This window comes from Pygocentrus nattereri, chromosome 14 (genome assembly GCF_015220715.1).
Source record: "Pygocentrus nattereri isolate fPygNat1 chromosome 14, fPygNat1.pri, whole genome shotgun sequence".
Classification (NCBI taxonomy): Eukaryota; Metazoa; Chordata; class Actinopteri; order Characiformes; family Serrasalmidae; genus Pygocentrus; species Pygocentrus nattereri.
The window spans coordinates 20,560,366-20,580,475 of record NC_051224.1 but is presented as its reverse complement, the minus strand read 5'-3'; the positions used below and the strand labels follow the sequence as shown (position 1 = coordinate 20,580,475).

Here is a 20,110-nt window from a genome sequence, read left to right as displayed (position 1 = left end):
TGGAAAGCTGCTATCGACATACAGCTTATTATTATTAATATTATTATTACTATTATTATTGTTGATGTTAACAACAATAAGAACAACAACAACAACAATAAATAACCTGTTGCTGGTTTTCCCCGCTCCTTCCCGCCGAAAGTTCTAAGCGCAATGCATCATGGACAATGAAGTTTTCTGCGATGCTAGCTCACGGCGAATAACCTCGAGCATCTCAGTACTTTAAACTACAACTTACAAACAAGCTGCAAATCGAACTCGGGAAAACAAAAACGTACTGAATTTGTTAACTAATACAGGTTGCTATGCTATTAAACCTTCGATAAAAGCTCGAAATGTTAGTTTACTGATGAACACCAGGCGTTAAAATCTTCTGTTTGGATTCTGCAGGACTAACTGAGGGACTGTGCCGCCATCTTGCGCTTCTCTGTGCAACTACTACTACAACGAGTGACCAAAACAGAGTGAACGAACGACATTAACCTGCAAATAATGCGACAAGAGCATTTAAATACATAACATAGCTTCACTTGTATTTTATGTGGTTGTAACAAAGATCATAGATATAACTAAATATTCATGAACTGAATCGAGGTACTGACTTTACGGTAATCGTGAACATGAGCAGTAAGACACGCACACAAAAAGTATTTAAAAAAAACAAGATATCATATCATAACTGCATTTTCACTGAGTATCAATACCTAAAATACTTGCTTTTTGCATGTCAGAGGTTCACTGGCTCCTATTAAGAAATGAGATATTAGAATACAAATTCAATTCAAAAGTTATTTTAAACACTAATGTCTATTAGACACACATTTAGGCCATTTTCATACATTTTTAAATGTATTTGACAAATATATTTACTTTTTGTATGGTACATTTCTATGTGTAATATTTCCCCAAACATTTTAAAATAAATGTATTTTAAAGACAGGAGGCTGAGCTGGAGGTGGCAGAGATGAAGATGCTGAGATTTTCGTTGGGAGTGACAAGGATGGACAAGTTTAGAAATGAGCAGATCAGAGGGACAGTGAAGGTGGACCAGTTTGGAGATAAAGCCAGAGAGGCCAGGTTGAAATGGTTTGGACATGTGTTTAGGAGGAATAGTGGATATATTGGGCAAAGAATGTTGGAGATGGAGCTGCCGTGTAGAAGTAGAAGAGGTAGACCTCAGAGAAGGTTTATGGATGTAGTGAAGGTGGACATGGAGATGGTTGGTGTAAAAGTAGAGGAGGCAGTGGATAGGGCAAGATGGAGGCAGATGATCCCTAAAGGGAGCAGCCGAAAGAAGAAGAAGATAAGGTTAATGTGGCAATATATTCTGAAATACATTTAAGTACTTAAAATGTATTTTATCACGCACCCCGAAATTTATATATCATATATAAACATATGTCCATATTTTTTTTTCCAGTATCTGTACTCTTATGGTTCTACCACTAATTTGCCAGTATGATGATCTCTGTTGTGTTATTGCTAGTACAGATCCAATTCTACTTACTGAAAATGTTAATTATAAGAAACCGATGAGAAATGAAGACCACATTTTTATCAGCAGCATATTAAAGGCATCAACAATCATGAAGACACTAAATAACACGTTCAGGAATATGTTCAAACCATTTGAGTTCAAATTAAATTTAGCTGGCTGAAATGACACATTACAAATTACAATTTTTCATGCATTTTCAGAAAATTACAAAAGACACATTTCATGCATTCTCACAAAAAAAAAAACCCCAACGCTTCACATATATCATGAAGAAATGAACATCAGCACAATAGTAACCGTTCTCTAAAACTGAACCAGTCCTTAAGCAGTGCCATTTTAGTCAACCTCTTCAATAGTTGGGCCTTGAGAACTGCCACGTGAACTGGCACGAGCCTGATCTCCACAGCTTCCTGCCAGCATGCCTCCCTGGTACAGCTTTGTGACGATGGTGCTGCAGTCTTTCTCCAGCTCCTTCAACTGATGCTCATACTCCTCCTTATCAGCCAGCTGGTTGTTCTCCAGCCAAGTGATGGTCTGTTTGCACTTCTCAATGACTTCCTTCCTGTTTTGCTCACTGATCTTGCCTTTCATATTCTCATCCTCTACATTGCTCTTCTTGCTGAAGGCGTAGGACTCTAGGGAGTTCTTCACAGCGACCATCTCTCTCTGAAGGTCATCTTCTGCATTGTAACATTTTCTCAATCTCCTCTTTGCTCAGGCGATGTTTGTCGTTGGTGATGGTGACTTTGTTTTCTTTGTCAGTGGTTTTGTCCACAGCAGACACACTAAGGATCCCGTTGGCATCTATGTCGAAGGTGACCTTAATCTGAGGAACCCTTCGAGGCGCGGACAGGATACCGTGGGATGTGTCGCCCACAAGGATAGCGGCATGGACTGCAGCACCGTAAGCCACTGCCTCATCTGGGTTGATGCTTTTGTTCAGTTTTCTGCCGTTGAAGAAATCCTGGAGAAGTTTCTGGATCTTGGGGATTCTTGTAGAACCACCGACCAACACAGTGTCAGGCAGGAATCACTGAAGTAGGCTGGAAAAGTGATGACTGCATTTGTCAATTTCTGCCCAAGATAAGCCTCTGCAATATCCTTCATTTTCACCAGAACCATCGATGAGATTTCTTCAGGGTAAAAGAACTTGATCTCTCCTTTGTACGGAACTTTTGGTTTCCATCAGTCACCAACAACGTTAATAGGCCAGTGCTTCATGTCTGACTGCATGAATGGATCATCAATCTTTCTGCTAATTGGCCGCTTAGCATGAAATATGGTGTTGTTTGGGTCCACGTGGGTCTTGGTGGCATCTCCAATTAGCCGTTCAGCGTCATTGAAAGCCACCTAGCTGGGGGTTGTTGCCCTGGTTGATCACGATGATCTCTACTTTTCCATGTTGAAACACCCCAATGCAGGAGTAGGTGGTGCCCAAGTCAGTCCCAATAGCAAGTCTTTTTGCTGACATGGCTGATTATAGTCAAGCTGGAAAATACAGAAACAGTGCCATCTAAAGTGAAAGCATGACTTTAGGACAATGCATAAGCAGATGTTTTGTAAAATTTGCCTAAAGATAATTCTGACTTTTTAAACTTCTGCATGATTCAGTGACTGAGATGTAAGTAAATTCACAGAGATTTGATGTGAAATGGTTCAATGTACAAAATCTTACTGACCCTGATTACTTTACCGTGGTGGTGATAGGAATCAGAGGCTGAGACGTGTACAACTCTAGTCATTGTACTTGTCATATAAAATGGCCAACGAACCTACATGTCTAAGTTTTCATATCCCAGATAGCAAGAGGATAGTGGGCATCAAAGTTGGTGGCCCACTGGCTTTTTGCTCAGCGTTTTGTTTGTGGCCCACTGATGTTGAAACAGAGTGGTAAATAAAATGGCATTTTTCAGTGCTAATTTTAAGCACTCACAGTCCAATTTACCTATTTTTCCATAATGCTTTAAATTATTCACTAAATCACTTTATAAACAGTTACATCACAAATAAAGCTGATAATACAACGGTCTAGCACAGTGTCTGCAACATTTAATATCTTCATTTTATATTAGGCCTATTCATTTTTTCCCCCCTCAATTGTTTGTAATATTTACCTTAGTTTATTTTCCAAAACAAAAGGCTAAACATCTGTTTGAGGAGAATAAAAACTAGATGGCTTGAATTTAGAGCAATAATATGAGTGGATTAGCAGTGGCATATAATTTTGGGGTGGGGGGGCTATTTTGCCTCACAACCTACTGCATGTACCTGTCCATCATTAATGGCTTTTAGAAAATACACTTTGAGCTCAACTATTCTCAAAACAATCATAAAACAACGTCTCAGGCAACAGGCAATGTATTCATAACCATTTCATGTAACAACTTTCTATGAGGGAGCTTTTAGAGCTGGATGTCTGGTTCCTATCACCACCACTGTGGACAATTCTCTAACACAGAGCATTTCACACCAAACCACTGTGCGTGACTTTGTTTATATCTCAACAATTTAATTACACTGAACTCCTTGAGACCACCAGTGGTTCCAAAATGCTCTTTACTACTAGTGTAGGCCTACATAACGCAGAATGCACTTATGACAGGTCAAAATAACCCACATAACTGTGCTTTATCAACTAAGTCCTGGACTTTCATAATAAAAAAATCTTTACAATGACTTTTTAAGGATTTGGTATTGCTGCCACATATTTCATATTATAAATCTAACAAAAGTGACTCAATATACCTAAAAACAATCATATTAAATGTTAGATATACTGATAAGCCACTTTATAAACTCATTGTCCATTTTATCAGCTCAGACTAATTAAAACATGATGTGGGAGGAGCTGGATCAGATCCAGCCGAACCCCCTGGACTTTTCCTTCTGCAGCAACAGCAATCTCGCCTGTTAGCTGCTCTGAGGTTGTGAAGAATAACATTGAGCCCTGATGGTTTTGATACTGATAGGATGCTTTATCTGGCAAACTTAGTCTAGACTCAAAGATTTTTCTAAATTTCAGTATTTGTTTTGGCCTAAAAATATTTTTTTATTTGTGTTATTCAGGATGGAGGGCTACACAAAGGCCAAATAGTTCCCAAAGAATACTTTTTAAAGATTTACTACTATTTTACCATCATCAGCATTACATATAAATACTCAGAGCACTGTAAAGAAAATCTCAAGAGTCAGAAAGTTTCTCTACCAATTTTCTCTATTTCTGAAAAATCAGTGGTATTTTCCTTCAAATCTAAGTGATGACAGAAATACAGTCATTTTGAATGTCTGGTGCTTAGCAGGCAGAAGAACAGCTAAGATCATCTATGTCTGTCATTGCTTAGATTTGAAGTGGCTCTCTACTGCCTATGTAGCGCACCAGGTAGGCAGACTTGAAAAAAGACTTGATGGCTGAAGACTGAATACACAGTGCTGCTGGAGTTTTTAAACACTGTGTCCACTCTATTAGACACTCCTACCTTGTCAGTCCACCTTGTAGATGTAAAGTCAGAGACAATAGCTCACCTGCTGCTGTTGGTCATCCTCTAGTTCTTCATCAGTGGGCAGAGGACACTGTTGACTTTATATTTCTGGTTGGTGGTCTATTCTTAGTCCAGCAGTGACACTGAGGTGTTTAAAAACTCCACCAGCACTGCTGTGTCTGATACAGTCTGTAATTGTAGAAATACAAAGTGCATCTATCCAGCAAGTGGAGCTGATAAAACGGACAATGAGCGTAGAAACAAGGAGGTGCTCATAACGTTATGCCTGATCGATGTACACGTTACATACATACATACACAGTATGGCCATTTCTTTTCATACATACATACATACATACATGTGCACAATCAACATATAAACAGCACTGATGTGCTAACCTTATTTAAAGTTGTGTGTTTTCTGTTTTACAGGTACCTGCAACCTGGATCACCCCAAGTACGTAGAAGTAGATTTATTCCATGAAATGCCTGTCAAAAAAGTCATCTTATGTCCATGGAGGTAAGAAGTGAACTACATATACATTATATATATATATATATATATATATATATATATATATATATATTCAGAGGTGGCAGAAGTCCCTTACTAAAGTTAAAAAAAAAAAAAAAAAAAAAAAAACACTCAAGTTGTCAAGTATGAGTTTGAGTTTATACAAGTATAATTTACTCAAGCAGAAGTGTCAAAGAACTTCATAATATTTAAAGAAGTGAAGGTATGTCTTTTAAAAAATCTCATTCAATTTTTTAAACAGATTATCTTTTTTATTGAGGGTTAGAGGCACAAATGCACCAAATTGAGCATATATAAAATTGTTTGTATACTGCAGGCATCATCCACAAAAACCCACTCATCATAAGCTCCCAAACACATTTATATGTTTGACTTCCTTTATAAGAATTTGAGATGGACACTACTCGAATCTCTACCAAAAAACAGATTTTTATTTTAGCAATTAGTAGTGAACTACAGACTGATTATTTTACATAAGGCCACAAAATCCACTAATGTCTTGCAATGTCATTACATCTGGTCTGTTAGCTCTCCTAACAGCCTGCAGCACTTTCACTACAAAGAATGCGTCCATTCACTGCAAACACAACCTCTGCCCACACAACAAAACCAAGTTAAAATCAGACAATTGATTTTTACTTATACGAAGTTAAACCTATAAAGATGTACGAACTTAAAACATAATTACCAAGACAAAAAACAGGTTACTACCTCAGCAGGTAGACCCAAATGAAGGTGACATGAAAGTTAAATCAAACAGCTGATGTGCAAAGATGAGGAAAAACAACACCGCAATCTTTAACATCTAAACCTAATCACCTAGGCTAAAGCATACTGCCACAGTGGGCATGAAACATTATGGTTTATATATGTCTTACCTGTAATGACTCGATGCACTGAAGTAACATCTCCCCAGGTGTCTGAATGTAACCGTTCCATCATTTAAGGTGGAACAGGAATTGAAGCATCTTCAGCTTCATGTAGTCTCTATCCACTGTACAAGTCTGTTACAGTCAGTAAACTGGGGCTGTCACCTGAGACAGGGGCCACTGGTTTAACCCCAAACTGTTACAGAAATGCTTAGACATATTTAGTTTGAGCACTCTTGTGCTGCAAGTTCATTGATTAGCTCACAATATCGGCCCACCAGGAAATTTTTTTTCCGACTCTCCCAATAACCTTCTCCAAGACTGAGTAAGGCCAGGAGGTGCATTTTTCTTTCAGACTCATCATCCACGTTAAGCGCAGTCCTGTAAGCTGTGAAAGGAGCCAAAACACTCTTAATATACGAATGTGAATAAAACTGCTTTGTAGAAAAGCAATACAATATATTTTCAAAAACATGAGCTGCTAATTTGGCTAATCAAATGTAACTTTAATTGCTCTGTGTAACTGTCAAGCTGCATGGAAATTAAAGTTGCATGCAACTAGCTGTTTGATTTTGTAAATCCAGCCTTAGACAATGTTTTTTTCTGGATGTTTATTTCAACAGCACAATTCCATACAAAATACAAAATTGAAAACGTAAAACTCAACACATTTCACAAAAAGCTGGTGCAAATAAAACAAGTTCAAGGAATCCCAATGAGCAGCACGAGATGAAGAGACAGGGAATACAACAACTGAACCTTCCACAAATGAGTAACACAGTTTCCTGGAAAGATTACGCCTAGTTCTATTTTAGCTTTATTTTTAAGTCCAGGGCTAAACTTAATCTATATCTGGAAATTATGCTCTTAATGTAACATTATAAAGAGTATATAAAAATTTTATCAATGGTGGTGCAGCCTACGCTGGTCCCAGACTGAACGGAGTGTAAATAGGTCAGAGGTTACAGATGCCGGTTTGGAAATCAGTAGGGCCTCTCTCTGCGGTCCTGCCTGTGTTCACCCCTAAAAAAATAAAAAATAAATAATACCACATGACTTTTATAGTTTTAAATGTCTCAGTAAATAAGTAATATAGCCCCTGTTGACTAGCATGCCAAAATGTGGCCCCGTCTACTCTGGTTAGCAATTTCTGACTTGTGTACGACTTTACTCTCACCGTGAGTCCATCTTCCCAGGACCGTATCCTCCCCGGTCTCCACCTCTACCTCCTCTGAAGCCCCCTCGGTCACCACCTCGTCCACGGAACCCACCACGATCAAACCCACCCCTGCCCCGCTCACGGTCTCCACCATAACCTCCTGAGATAGAGAGGGAGACAGAAGAAGTTAGTAAAGCTGAATACACACTACTCTTCAATAATAATTCTTTAAAGCACATACAGGCATATATACAAGTTAACAACACTGGTCAAATTAAGTTTTGCTGATTTTTTTTTCTTCTTTACAACAAACAAATGTAAAGATTCAATTTTTCTGCAAGTTCTAGTGCATAATTTCTTCTTTTTGCTGAGTTTAACATCCTGGGGAGAGCAGAATGTAATCGGTGACCATTTAAAGCTGTCGAAAAAGAAGCGGATTTCAACTTCAAGAGTTGAAAAGCATGAAAAGGGATGAGGAAGCTGTTCTGTTTCTGCTTGACAATATACACTGCTCAAAGAAATAAAGGGAAGACTTAACACAATATAACTCCAAGTAAATCAAACTTCTGTGAAATCAAACTGTCCACTTAGGAAGCAACACTGACAATCAATTTCACAGCTGTTGTGCAAATGGAACAGACAACAGGTGGAAATTACTGGCAATTAGCAAGACACGCTCAGTAAAGGACTGGTTCTGCAGGTGGGGACCACAGACCACTTCTCAGTACCTTTCTGCTTTCTGGCTGATGTTTTGGTCACTTTTGAATGTTGGCGGTGCTTTCACACTCGTGGTAGCATGAGACGGACTCTACAACCCACACAAGTGGCTCAGGTAGTGCAGCTCATCCAGGATGGCACATCAATGCGAACTGTGGCAAGAAGGTTTGCAGTGTCTGTCAGCGTAGTGTCCAGAGGCTGGAGGCACTACCAGGAGACAGGCCAGTACACCAGGAGACGTGGAGGAGGCCATAGGAGGGCAACAACCCAGCAGCAAGACCGCTACCTCCGCCTTTGTGCAGGGAGGAACAGGAGGAGCACTGCCAGAGCCCTGCAAAATCACCTCCAGCAGGCCACAAATGTGCATGTGTCTGCACAAATGGTTAGAAACCGACTCCATGAGGATGGTATGAGGGCCCGACATCCACAGATGGGGGTTTTACTCAAAGCCCAACACCATGCAGGATGCTTGGAATTTGCCAGAGAACACCAGGATTGGCAAATTTGCAACTGGTGCCCTGTGATCTTCACAGATGAAAGCAGGTTCACACTGAGCACATGTGACAGACGTGACAGAGTCTGGAGACGCCGTGGAGAGCGATCTGCTGCCTGCAACATCCTTCAGCATGACCGGTTTGGCAGTGGGTCAGTAATGGTCTGGGGTGGCATTTCTTTGGAGGGCCACACAGCCCTCCATGTGCTCGCCAGAGGTAGCCTGACTGCCATTAGGTACCGAGATGAGATCCTCAGACCCCTCGTGAGACCATATGCTGGTGCGGTTGGCCCTGGGTTCCTCCTAATGCAGGACAATGCTAGACCTCATGTGGCTGGAGTGTGTCAGCAGTTCCTGCAAGATGAAGGTATTGAAGCTATGGACTGGCCCGCCCGTTCCCCAGACCTGAATCCGATTGAGCACATCTGGGACATCATGTCTCGCTCCATCCACCAACACCATGTTGCACCACAGACTGTCCAGGAGTTGGTGGATGCTTTAGTCCAGGTCTGGGAGTCGATCCCTCAGGAGACCATCTGCCACCTCATCAGGAGCATGCCCAGGTGTTGTAGGGAGGTCATACAGGCACGTGGAGGCCACACACAATACTGAGCCTCATTTTGACTTGTTTTAAGGACATCACATCAAAGTTGGATCAGCCTGTAGTGTGTTTTTCCATTTTAATTTTGTGTGCGACTCCATTGGTTAATAAATTTGATTTCCATTGATGATTTTGGTGTGATTTTGTTGTCAGCACATTCAACTTTGTACAGAACAAAGTATTCAATGAGAATATTTCATTCATTCAGATCTAGGATGTTATTTGAGTGTTCCCTTTATTTTTTTGATCAGTGTATAACATGGATAACATTAACTTGCTTTTGTTGTTTCACAGAACCAATAGGTCAATATTGTTTTGTACCATTTGCTAACGTTTGTGATGGCTAATCCTGGTCAGCTTTTCAGCAGCAAAAGTTTGCTAACATTAGGTACATTACCTGCTGCATCACTGTTCGCTCCAATGTTATGGTGTTTGGCCATACAATGTTTCTGAAGGGATTTATGGCCATAATTTTAAAAAAGTTTGCCAGCCCAGTGTCGTTCACCTTTTCAATGCATGTCCATGAACTTGGGGGTGCAGCTTCTGAAGAAGCACTGAAGGGAGGAGTGTATTTGTTTTGCTGTTACGTTCAAATATCAACAGTCGCTCTCCAGAAACACTTCCTGCGCCTTTAAAGTTATCTGGGATATTACTGCTTCTTTGGGCAAAGTGGCCATATATATTTTTTTTGTTATTTCAAGTTATGAGTTTCGTTTTTTTCACTGTTCTGAGGTCAATGATTCGAGGATCTCTAGTTAGGGTTACTACTGGGTCCAGTGTTGCTGTCTCCAGGAGTGAAATTCAAGGTTCGGCTCACTTGTAAATTTGTCATGTCCCTCCAAAATAGCAGCCTGTCTGCTGTCGGTCCCAAGCACACTAAAAAACACTGGCCCACTAGGAATATTCCCAGATATCCTGAGAGCCAGTTTGTACCAGCACTCAGAGTCCTCACAATGAAATGAATATGAAAAATGTGGTGTGTGGAGGGAAATATTGGGCACTCAGTACTTTACCTCCCATCGGTGGCATTCCTCCTCCAGCACCCTCAGGTTTGGCTGCTTTACACTGGTTACACTCGTTACGCCATGAGAAGTTCAGATTTCCACATGACCTTCACAAAATGGATCAATTAAATATGCACAAAAATCTTTTTATATGTTAGTATGTTTGTAGATGACCAGGATATACATCAAATATGTAAACGCACTAAACATGCACTCACGGGTTTGAACATTTCCAGTCTCCAGCTCTTTGCTGGCCTCCGCCACTGCCATTGTTACCAGGGAAACCACCACCTCTACTGCCACCAAATCCACCTCTTCCCATTGGCCCTAAAACAGACAGAGGAGTGCAACGCTTATTATTACTGCAGAGACAGTACTGATTCTCCTGCTCTCTGAACTGTCTCAGTCTGTACTGTTTGTACCTCACTCAGTGCCTGCTGTCATGTAAATACAATAAATCTGTCATATGCCATATAAATATGAACAGATATACTTTTATTTGATTTCTCTCATACTTTAATTTGTGTAGATTTATTTCTATTTTTCTGCATTATCTGTCTGTTTTTATCCTAAATACACAAACTATGGGACAACACACAAACACACACACACCTCCTCGTCCACGGCCACCTCTCATGCCTCCGCCTCCACCTCCACGGCCAAAGTCAGCCCGGCGCGTGGCAAAAGATACTTTAATGGGGTTTCCATTGAAATCTTTACCTGTGAACATCCAAAGAAGACATCTAAGACATGAGGAATCCACTGGGTTACCAAGTACAGCTTCTGACCATTCAGAGGACAGTGTCTGTTAGCTACGTGTTGCCATACAGGAAACAATAGCAAGCCAATATGTTTTGGACAATTAGCCAAACCACAAAGGGACACACACTGGGGTCCAGAGCCAAAACAGCTAATTGTGTCGGCGTCTAATTACTTACTAACTGTACTTTAAGTACATGAGTATTCAAAAGTGTGGAATTGAGGTTTTCAATACTTAATTACTTAATATGCCCTTAATATGCTATTCTTAAAAACATAACCGTTCAATAACATTTCAAATAGCTTAAGATACTTAAATCTACACTGAATAAGGTTATTTCTCCACATATACATATATAACAAGCAATATCTTAATACTTTTAATTAATAATTTAAATGAATAATTACATTAACTACTCTAAAGATTTAACTCAAATTCTCATTGTTACTTGCGGCTATTACTTATTCCCAAGATACTTATCATAACATTTAGCTCTCATTACTGTAAATGATTCAGTAACTAGTATGAAACAATGCAAATTGTGTTATGAGAGTCAAGAATGAAAATCTGGACTCAGAGAGAACTTGAGTGTAAATGGATGAATTATTTCATAGACATGAGGTTTCAAACATAGACCCACCATCAAACCAATCAATGGCAGCTTTAGCAGAAGGAGGATCATCAAAGGAAACAGTAGCCTCGCCTTTCAGCTTGCCCGTCTCTCTGTCCGTGTACAGGTTTATCATGGGCAAGCCCGTCTTCTTATTCATCTGAAGGAGCGAAAAAATAAACGGTTAAAAAGTGCAGGTCATGGAGAAGTTCATGGCTTGTTTCTCGTTTCTGACCACATACCTTGATAATGCCAATCTGTTTAAAGAAATCTGCGACAGAGTCCACAGTATAGTTGTCTCCCAGGCCTTGCACAAAGATGGTGTTGTTATCAGAATTATCCTGCTCCTGCACTGTAAAACACAGGCATCAAGACTCCATCACAATGCCTCAGTAAGTGCCTAATATCAGTGAGTAGAAACCAAGACTTTCACTTACTGTTGGGCCCACCGGGTCCATGGTCCCGTGGTCCTTTGGAGTGAAGCAGAAAGCATTACTACTAATGCCCATGTAACCACCCCAAAGACATGTACACAACACATGCAGACACAAAAGTAAATTTTAACAAGCAAGAACCGTGAGTATTCACTGCTTAACCGACTGAAAGTGAGGAATCCTTCTGGATTCACATGTGCAAAACTACTGACTTCTTTGGTGTTGCATTGAACCCTAAAACCAAAGATCCAACTGGAAATAATCAGCCTTTGTTTTTTTCCATACAAGAACCACTCACACTATATTTGCTACCACATTTAAGCTCTTCCAGGAAAATGACATTAGAAAAAAACCATCCATTGAGTACCTTCATGTTTGAAGGGCCATTTCTTCTTCTTCTTACCAATATAAAAAATTGTTGAATATAAAAATGTGTTGGCGAGAAACCATCCACGATTTTTCATTACCGCCGTCTCCCAATCATCTCTCCCAATGCACATTATAAAACCAATGATTCTACCATACTATGGCATGCACTCTTGTTTTGTTCAGCTCTTTCAGGTGTTCAGCAATAACAGTGTTAATTTGAGCATTTCTTTCCATTAAAAGAACCCATGTCATTTTGTCTCTCTGGCACACAGTCCTCATCTCCAGAGGAAACTTGAGAGGGTGCTACCATTGTTATAACCATTTTTGACCACCATTGATGCCTCCACTTTTGACCACCATCAACCAAACCATTATTTCTGATCCCAGCATTTTGATGTTAAAAAGATCCACCAGGAAGCTTCACCGTCCTCCATGTTACCATGAGAGCAGCCCCAGGAGGCCTTACCGAATTCCCTTCAGTACACTGTGCGCCCAAGTTCTCAAATTCTTTGGAAACCATCAAAGGTGCCTACATGCAACCATGTGATATGACATGATCAAAGTCCAGAGCTCAGAATCCATTCTTATTGTGTGTAATTTCACATGTTCATCTTGCGTTGAAGACAGACTGAGGTGTATGAGGTGCACCATGACACATCATAGTTGAGGTACCATTCAAGAAGATTGTGTTTCAGACTCGTTTTTAAAATTCTCAGTCCAGTTTGTACGTGTTTTTCTCCTTCCAGAAAGGTTATTGTTCGCACCACACTTGCATTTGGTTTTAATTTGAAAATAGTTTGACACCTTGAAAAATCAGAATGGGGGAATAGAATGTGTCTCAATGGTTTTTCAGTGGTTTTGCGTGGCAAAAAAAAATTTAAATAAATAAATAAAAACACCAGCTTACTATGTCCACCATCAGGTTTTCTTCCAGACCATATACAGACAAACAACAAAAAAAAGTGAATATTTTAACCATACCATATTAAAAATAAGAAAATCACTTGTTGGTAGGAGGATTTTTATGATCTTATGGTTTCGTTACCATGCTCCCCAAGTAGCTTTGTGTTTGTGAACTCGCACATTGTCCAAAAATGGTCTTTAATGTCATATCTTAAAATGCACCAAATAAATAAATAGGCAAAAACATTTACTCCCATTGTTGTACACCAGACAAAGACAGGCCAAAGCAAGCACACATCAAAAATGATCTCTGGATAAATGAATTACACTGAATTAATTACCGGTTAAAAAGCCATAATTTAGTGTGTCAAGGGTGGCACGCAGTTAAAGTGTTAACTAGGGTGTTGTTCAGTGCACGCAAACAACTTCACACGGTCATTTTTCAGAGATGGTGATGGATCAACAATACACGACCTAAACCAACCGCTGTTATGCCAAAACCAGAATGCTCATATAACCGAACCACACATCATCATCATCTAGCATTTCCTTCCATAGTTACCACGACAAATCCAACACAAATTACCATACCCATTCTTCTGAGAGATTACCAGATCCCACTCCCTCTTAAACTCAAGCACGCTCGAAACCCCCTGAAGGTCCTAAGAGTTTGTCACTTACCACCAAACTTATTGAATCCTCCACGATCGCCCATTCTGATGGAGAGGGAAAGAGAAGCGAGACGGATTGAAGGTTGATGAGGCTGGTGCCCCATTTCACTCTTGACGTTGGGAAGGGCTCCCCTCTTATCGCTTTCTATTATGCCTCCACCCCGCCCCTTTTACTCACTGTCATCTTTCCTTTAACCCAAGCTTTGCCCACAGGGTGACCCATGATGTCGATTTGGACTCTTACTGGATAGGATGCAGTAAAAGGTTCTTCATCATGACCACCGAGGCTTATCAATCTCATGGACAGCCTCTAAGCACGCTGGCCACAATTTAAACTATATCTCTGCATATCGTTTCAGACCTCTGATTGGTCTACAAGCCTTTTCCTCTAAAGACCAAACTCTTTTCCTCACCAGTAGACCCAATTTTACATTATATGTTTGATCACATTCAAGGTAAATTTTGGATTTTCAGGGGTAACAACCATTTACATCACTGTGATTTTTCCATATACCTTCCATTTAGCGGTGATGCTTTGGCTTTACCATTCAACAAAAACAGTACTACCACCACTGAGGACTTTCCCCCCAATTTTTCATGGTTTTCTCCCTCTAAATCAGCCCTTACTTTCCCCACAGATATGCTACAAACTACTAATCCTGTTGGTCTCCCATTCTTCAAAAAGGAAAAATAGGAGAACCCTGAAGAACCAAGAGCCTAGAAGGAGATTTAGAGATTTCGTTAAAACATCAAATCACACAGTGATCCTGACGGAGAGGATGGAGGTCAAAGTGTAAAAGGTCATGGAGTGTGGAGCGTTTACTTCAACAGTCCTAAGTCATTTTTTTTTTTGAACAAGCAGTTCCTTATGCTTGAGGATTGTCATACATCTCAATTTTAAAAGTCACTTAACCAGGGTTTGGTTTTCAGCTGCATCATTTAAACTGTTATATACTTGAAGAAATGAAATACGCTTAAAAATGTATTTCAAATATTTCCTTTGGGAAAGTAGTCATCTTGGATACTACATATTAATAGTATTGTTTACAGAGTACCTGTACACCTCATGTGTCATCATGCAGTGTGCACTTCTGCCTGTTGGACATGTATTGTGACAGACAAGGTTGCTATTGTAACCCAACTTACATAGGCTTGCTCCAAAACCATACATTTGATGTTTCTCCATTCATGTCTTCAATTGTGAAGGCCAAGACAATGTTTCCACATAGTTAAACAGGTTCTTCACTTAAAAACCTCCAGTTTGGATAACCACTTCACTATTCACCAAAGTCTAGTGGTCCCAAAGAGTAACCTTTAGAACACCTCTGAATGTTTGCATTACAGTTTAGACCAATCATGTTATAAAATGGTACCATAATTCCAGCTCTTTCCATTTGACAAAACCAATCATTGAACCTTTGTGCTTAAATAATACCACATCATTCCATGTATTACTTTTAGCCCACAATTATCTGTTTCCTTTTTTCTTCAGTAATGGAAAACTAATGCTGACAGATGACAAAAATGGCTTTTTCGGGAGTGAGGAGCAAATAAAAGTGCTTACCCCATTCCCCCTCTGCCTCGGGGTCCTCCACGACCCCCTCTGTCAAATCCGCCCGATCCACGACCTCCAAAACCACCACCTCCGCGGCCACGTCCGCCTCGGCCATCCTGCCCACCGTAACCTCCTCCACCTCCACTCATGGGTGGGGCATCCTGATTGTACCCTGATACAGAGTAAGATGTGATAAAGGCCACAGGATGAAAGCTTAGAACACTGAGCAACTGAATGGATGGATGCTAACAAAAAGCTTGTGAATGAGACCTGTTGTATAGTAACTGCTGGTACTAAGTAGCTAATTTAATGCCAGCCAATTATTCCACTACCTTACTTAATCATAATCATCATCAACCTTTATTCAAAAAGCACATTGAGGGTGACCCTCATTTGCCAATGAAGCCAAGCATTAGAACAGAGGACAAAGGATTTAAAAGAATAAAACGAGAGAATGTTTGATTTTGGCTTCTGTTCTTTTTTAGAGGGTTGGTTGTAAACTGTTTTTCTGTTGCATTTTGTGTTATTGTTGATCAACCTCAAAATAATAGAGTTACTTTATCCAAACTTCTGCAAGAAGTGCAAGAAAATGACCCAAGTATGAAGGAGTTTCTAGTGGGTTGTATTTTTTATAAACCCGGTTATTTGTTTTGTGTGGTCATTATTTACAGAAAACTATGTTCACACACCTGTAGCTGCCCTTATAATTGCCACTTTAATCCGGCTGTGGAATCTCACTTTTCCTGCTAATGCTCTCCCAGTGTAAAGAGGACGGAGACAAAGTTCTAGCAACCATAATCCAGGAAACATTTAATATGCATGTCATCCCTTCATAAATATAGCAAAGCAGCCCAACAGAACCTACTACATGGCAGACCACTTCCACAGAGTCAGTAAAAGAAAGCTTTCACACTCACCTCCACCTTGTCCATACTGATTCTGCTGTCCATAGCTTTGTGGTGGAGGTGAACTGTAACTGGGAGGCTGGCTGTAAGGGCCCCCTCCATGCTGTGAGGAATGTTGTTGTCCTCCACTACCTCCATACCCCCCACTCTGTCCGCCACTGCCTCCGTATCCTCCACCTTGGCCTGCGCTGCCACCATAACCACCACTCTGTCCCCCATATCCCCCTCCTCCCTGCTGCTGACCATAGCCTGAGGACTGACTGCTGCTGCCGTAACTGTGAACAAAAAATTACAGAATAAGGTCCAGGACTTATTTAGGCTATAATTAAACTAGTGTTATTCATTACCATCAAGAACCCTAACAAACTGTTTAAAAATAAATAAATAATAATAAAAATAAATAAATAAATAAAAACATTGTTACACTAATCCTTTGTCATTAATCTCAATATTACATCTTTTGAAAACAAACAAACTAAGTTTGCAAAGCAACAAAAATATCTTGAAGCATGTTTTGACATCTGGGGAAGACGAGAAAATAACGTAAATAGTGTAAACTACCACTGTAAACCCAACTCATTCACAAGCTCATACTGACCTGGAAGCAGGGGGCGGAGTTGACTGTTGCTGGCTGTATCCCGAATAGGAAGATTGCTGATTGTAGCCCCCTCCCTGTGGGGGCTGACTGCTGCTACTATAGCCTCCAGAGCTGTAGGACTGACTCGATTGATTGTAGCCCTGGGACGGGGGCTGGGATCCATATCCACCTGGTCAATAGAGAGGGAATTAAAATAAAATTAAAACCTTCACTCTTAACCTCCGAAATGTGCCCTTATCGACTTTTCTTTTACGAGCATTTATCTGTGAATACTGATTTGATTCACACGTCAACATCCATCTTTTCTAAATATCTAGTGCTTACTGTGAAAATTCATTCATTCATTCATTCACTCACTCATTTCTAAGGAAGAGCCCCTGAGACCTATGGCTTCATAGGCATCACAGGCTCTTTTTCAGGAGGGGAGGATAAAATGAAATAAAACAAAATGTACTAACAACAACAACAACAACAACAAATAAATGATAAAATAATTGAATTAAGATTGTAGCATTTGATTAAAACTTAAAATATGGTCAAACATATACAAATACAAAAGAGATGCGCATAAAATATGAATTTCTAACAATTAGTGCTAGAAAAACACCTCTGATATTTTCTGATTGAAAATATTCCAAGTGTATGGGGCACAAAAAGCAAGAGCTTGGTTCCCCAATTGTGAATTCACTCTTGGTACCACAAAGGATAATCTAGAACATGAACAGAGGTCACATGAGCCTCTACTCTGACCAACCTTGCACTCAAGTAAGCTGGCAACTGCCCCAAGAAGTATATTTCATAAATAAAGTCCACTAAACATTAGAATAAAGATCACAGCAGAGAGCAGAACATCCATCTCCAGTTATGAATGTAACTGCACAATGATAAAATGAGTCCAACAGGAAAAATCATTCATATAAATGATATCACCATAATCAAAAATAATATTTTTCCTTAAATAAGAATCAAAGTATGTTTAATTTCTGCACCAAAAAAACTAAGCTTGATTTCCTGATGAACTCTTGGACAGTTTGTCAAATGACAATTTGTTATCCATCCTCAAGATGGTGCTTCAAGGGTTCTTCAAGGAAACCGTGAACACTTAAAGAACGCTTTGCATGATTAAAGAGTTCCCTGCATCACCAAACGGTTCTTTAGGATGATAGAAATGTACAATAATGTTTGAAAAGGGTTCTTCTGTTGTTAGAAGGTGCAATATAGAACTGTCTTCTACAGCCATATACAGCACGCTCTCCATCAGTCTGAAGAACCCTTTCATCATGCAAAGCATTCCTTAAAATGTTCATGGTTCTACATAGAACCATTTTCTTTAACAAAGAACCCTTTAAGAGTGCAGCCATATTCTGAAATATTTCTATTCTTTAAACATGTTCAATCACTGACCCTGACAGGGCATTAATATGCGTTAACAGTTCAAGACACAATAACAAAAACAGTCTGTTTAATGTCCGAAACTATCGTGGTGGTATATTTTCACCCACATCGCCCAGCCCTACTGCAGTGTGACCTACCTGACTGGGACTGGCCATAGCTGGAGCCATATCCTCCCTGGTTGTATGGAGCAGAGCTGCTCTCTGAGCCTTGGCTGTAGCCTCCATAGCCCTGCTGACCGTAGCTCTGCCCAGAAGGCTGGCTGTAGCCTTGACTGGACTGACTTCCATATCCGCCATAACTGCACACAACCCATTCACAGTGTTATGGCCCTGCGGCAGTCACAGCGCTGCTGTTCCCGTCCATTTAACCAGCACCAACGGAGAAAAGAGGTCGTGTGTGTTTGATGCACTTACCCGCTATGGCTAGCAGTCTGGGAATAATCTGGAGGGAAGGGAAGGGAAAACGCTCTGATCAACTGATCTAGGGTTACCAGTCTTAATACAAACACTTATTTTCGACACTAAAAACTAAAAACGCTTTGAACGGTTCTTTGTGAAAGTAGGTCAGTATCACACAGCCTGACAAAATGGCGGAGACCGACATCTTATTGTGTGTCGTTTATTTTCAAAAATCACCGAAACACAAAGATATTTATGACAAGACTCGCCTTCTGGTCCATTTTCTTTCACTACATGAGAAAAAGACGCAAAACAAGCTCTGTAGGCAAGTGAGTGTAGTACCTACGGCTAGCCGGCTTCCAATCCACCAGCTTCTTTCCCGTTCCACCTTAAATGGCCCAGCTATAGCATTACTAATGCGGAGGAATGGAGCTGCTGCACCATTTAAGGTGGAAGGGGAAAATTCGAACAAGAAGCTGACGAATAAGAAGCCGATTTGATTCGGTAAACAACATGCAGAAAATACCAAAAACATAGCCCTTACCACTCGACGCCATGATCGCGTTTACACCTAAAAGTGTAAAAAGCCCAATTGGACGTAAACAGCTGGATATCTGGGTAGAGTGTTATATATTTCAGCTCAACTGCGCTAATAAATGAACGCCAGCTTCTCTCCGGCAGCCTACAGGAACGACAATAACCGACTCTGCCTGTAATGCTCACTGTCAGCCTGAGGGGGGGCGCCGATCATCCGCTTTTCTGTCTTCAGCCAAAATAACGAGGAGGGTCCAATTGCAGCGCCATATGAGGGCGTTTCTGTGAAGCAGACACGCCCCTCGTGTGACGTCAGGGGCAGATGGGCTTTGGAGTAAAAGCCGCAGTAACGGTGCTGAGCAAACTGAACTACGGCGGCGTTTTAGAGCCGCTGGTAATAAACATGAAAACAGCAGACTTTGAGAGTAAAGTCGTAAAATTACGAGAGTAAAATCGCGATATTTCGGCTGCTTCCCTTTACAGCCTTTGGCCACAGTACCTCGACCTTTCCTAGTATTAATGCCACTTTAGTGTCGTAATTATTATCGTAATATATTATCATCGAAATATTACGACTTTATTCTCAAAGTTTACTATTTTTATCTCTATTAGTGGCCCTAAAA

At 40.4% G+C, this 20,110-nt stretch overlaps 1 protein-coding gene and 1 pseudogene across 1 annotated transcript; both read right to left on the bottom strand.

The window, feature by feature from the left end:
- Positions 1-1,834: 1,834 nt before the first annotated feature.
- On the bottom strand, positions 1,835-2,528 carry LOC108427308 (annotated as a pseudogene).
- Positions 2,529-6,880: 4,352 nt separating this feature from the next.
- On the bottom strand, positions 6,881-19,711 carry fus (FUS RNA binding protein). The gene is made up of 15 exons (XM_017697409.2): positions 19,498-19,711; positions 18,969-18,996; positions 18,693-18,853; positions 17,161-17,329; positions 16,575-16,837; positions 15,667-15,829; positions 14,113-14,147; positions 12,163-12,195; positions 11,968-12,077; positions 11,756-11,885; positions 10,968-11,075; positions 10,574-10,682; positions 10,365-10,462; positions 7,559-7,700; positions 6,881-7,404 (listed from the first exon to the last, which is right to left on the bottom strand). Exons 1-15 carry the CDS (start codon positions 19,508-19,510, stop codon positions 7,365-7,367), a joined length of 1,602 nt encoding a protein of 533 aa, XP_017552898.1. The 5' UTR covers positions 19,511-19,711; the 3' UTR covers positions 6,881-7,364.
- Between the last annotated feature and the right edge of the window lie 399 nt (positions 19,712-20,110).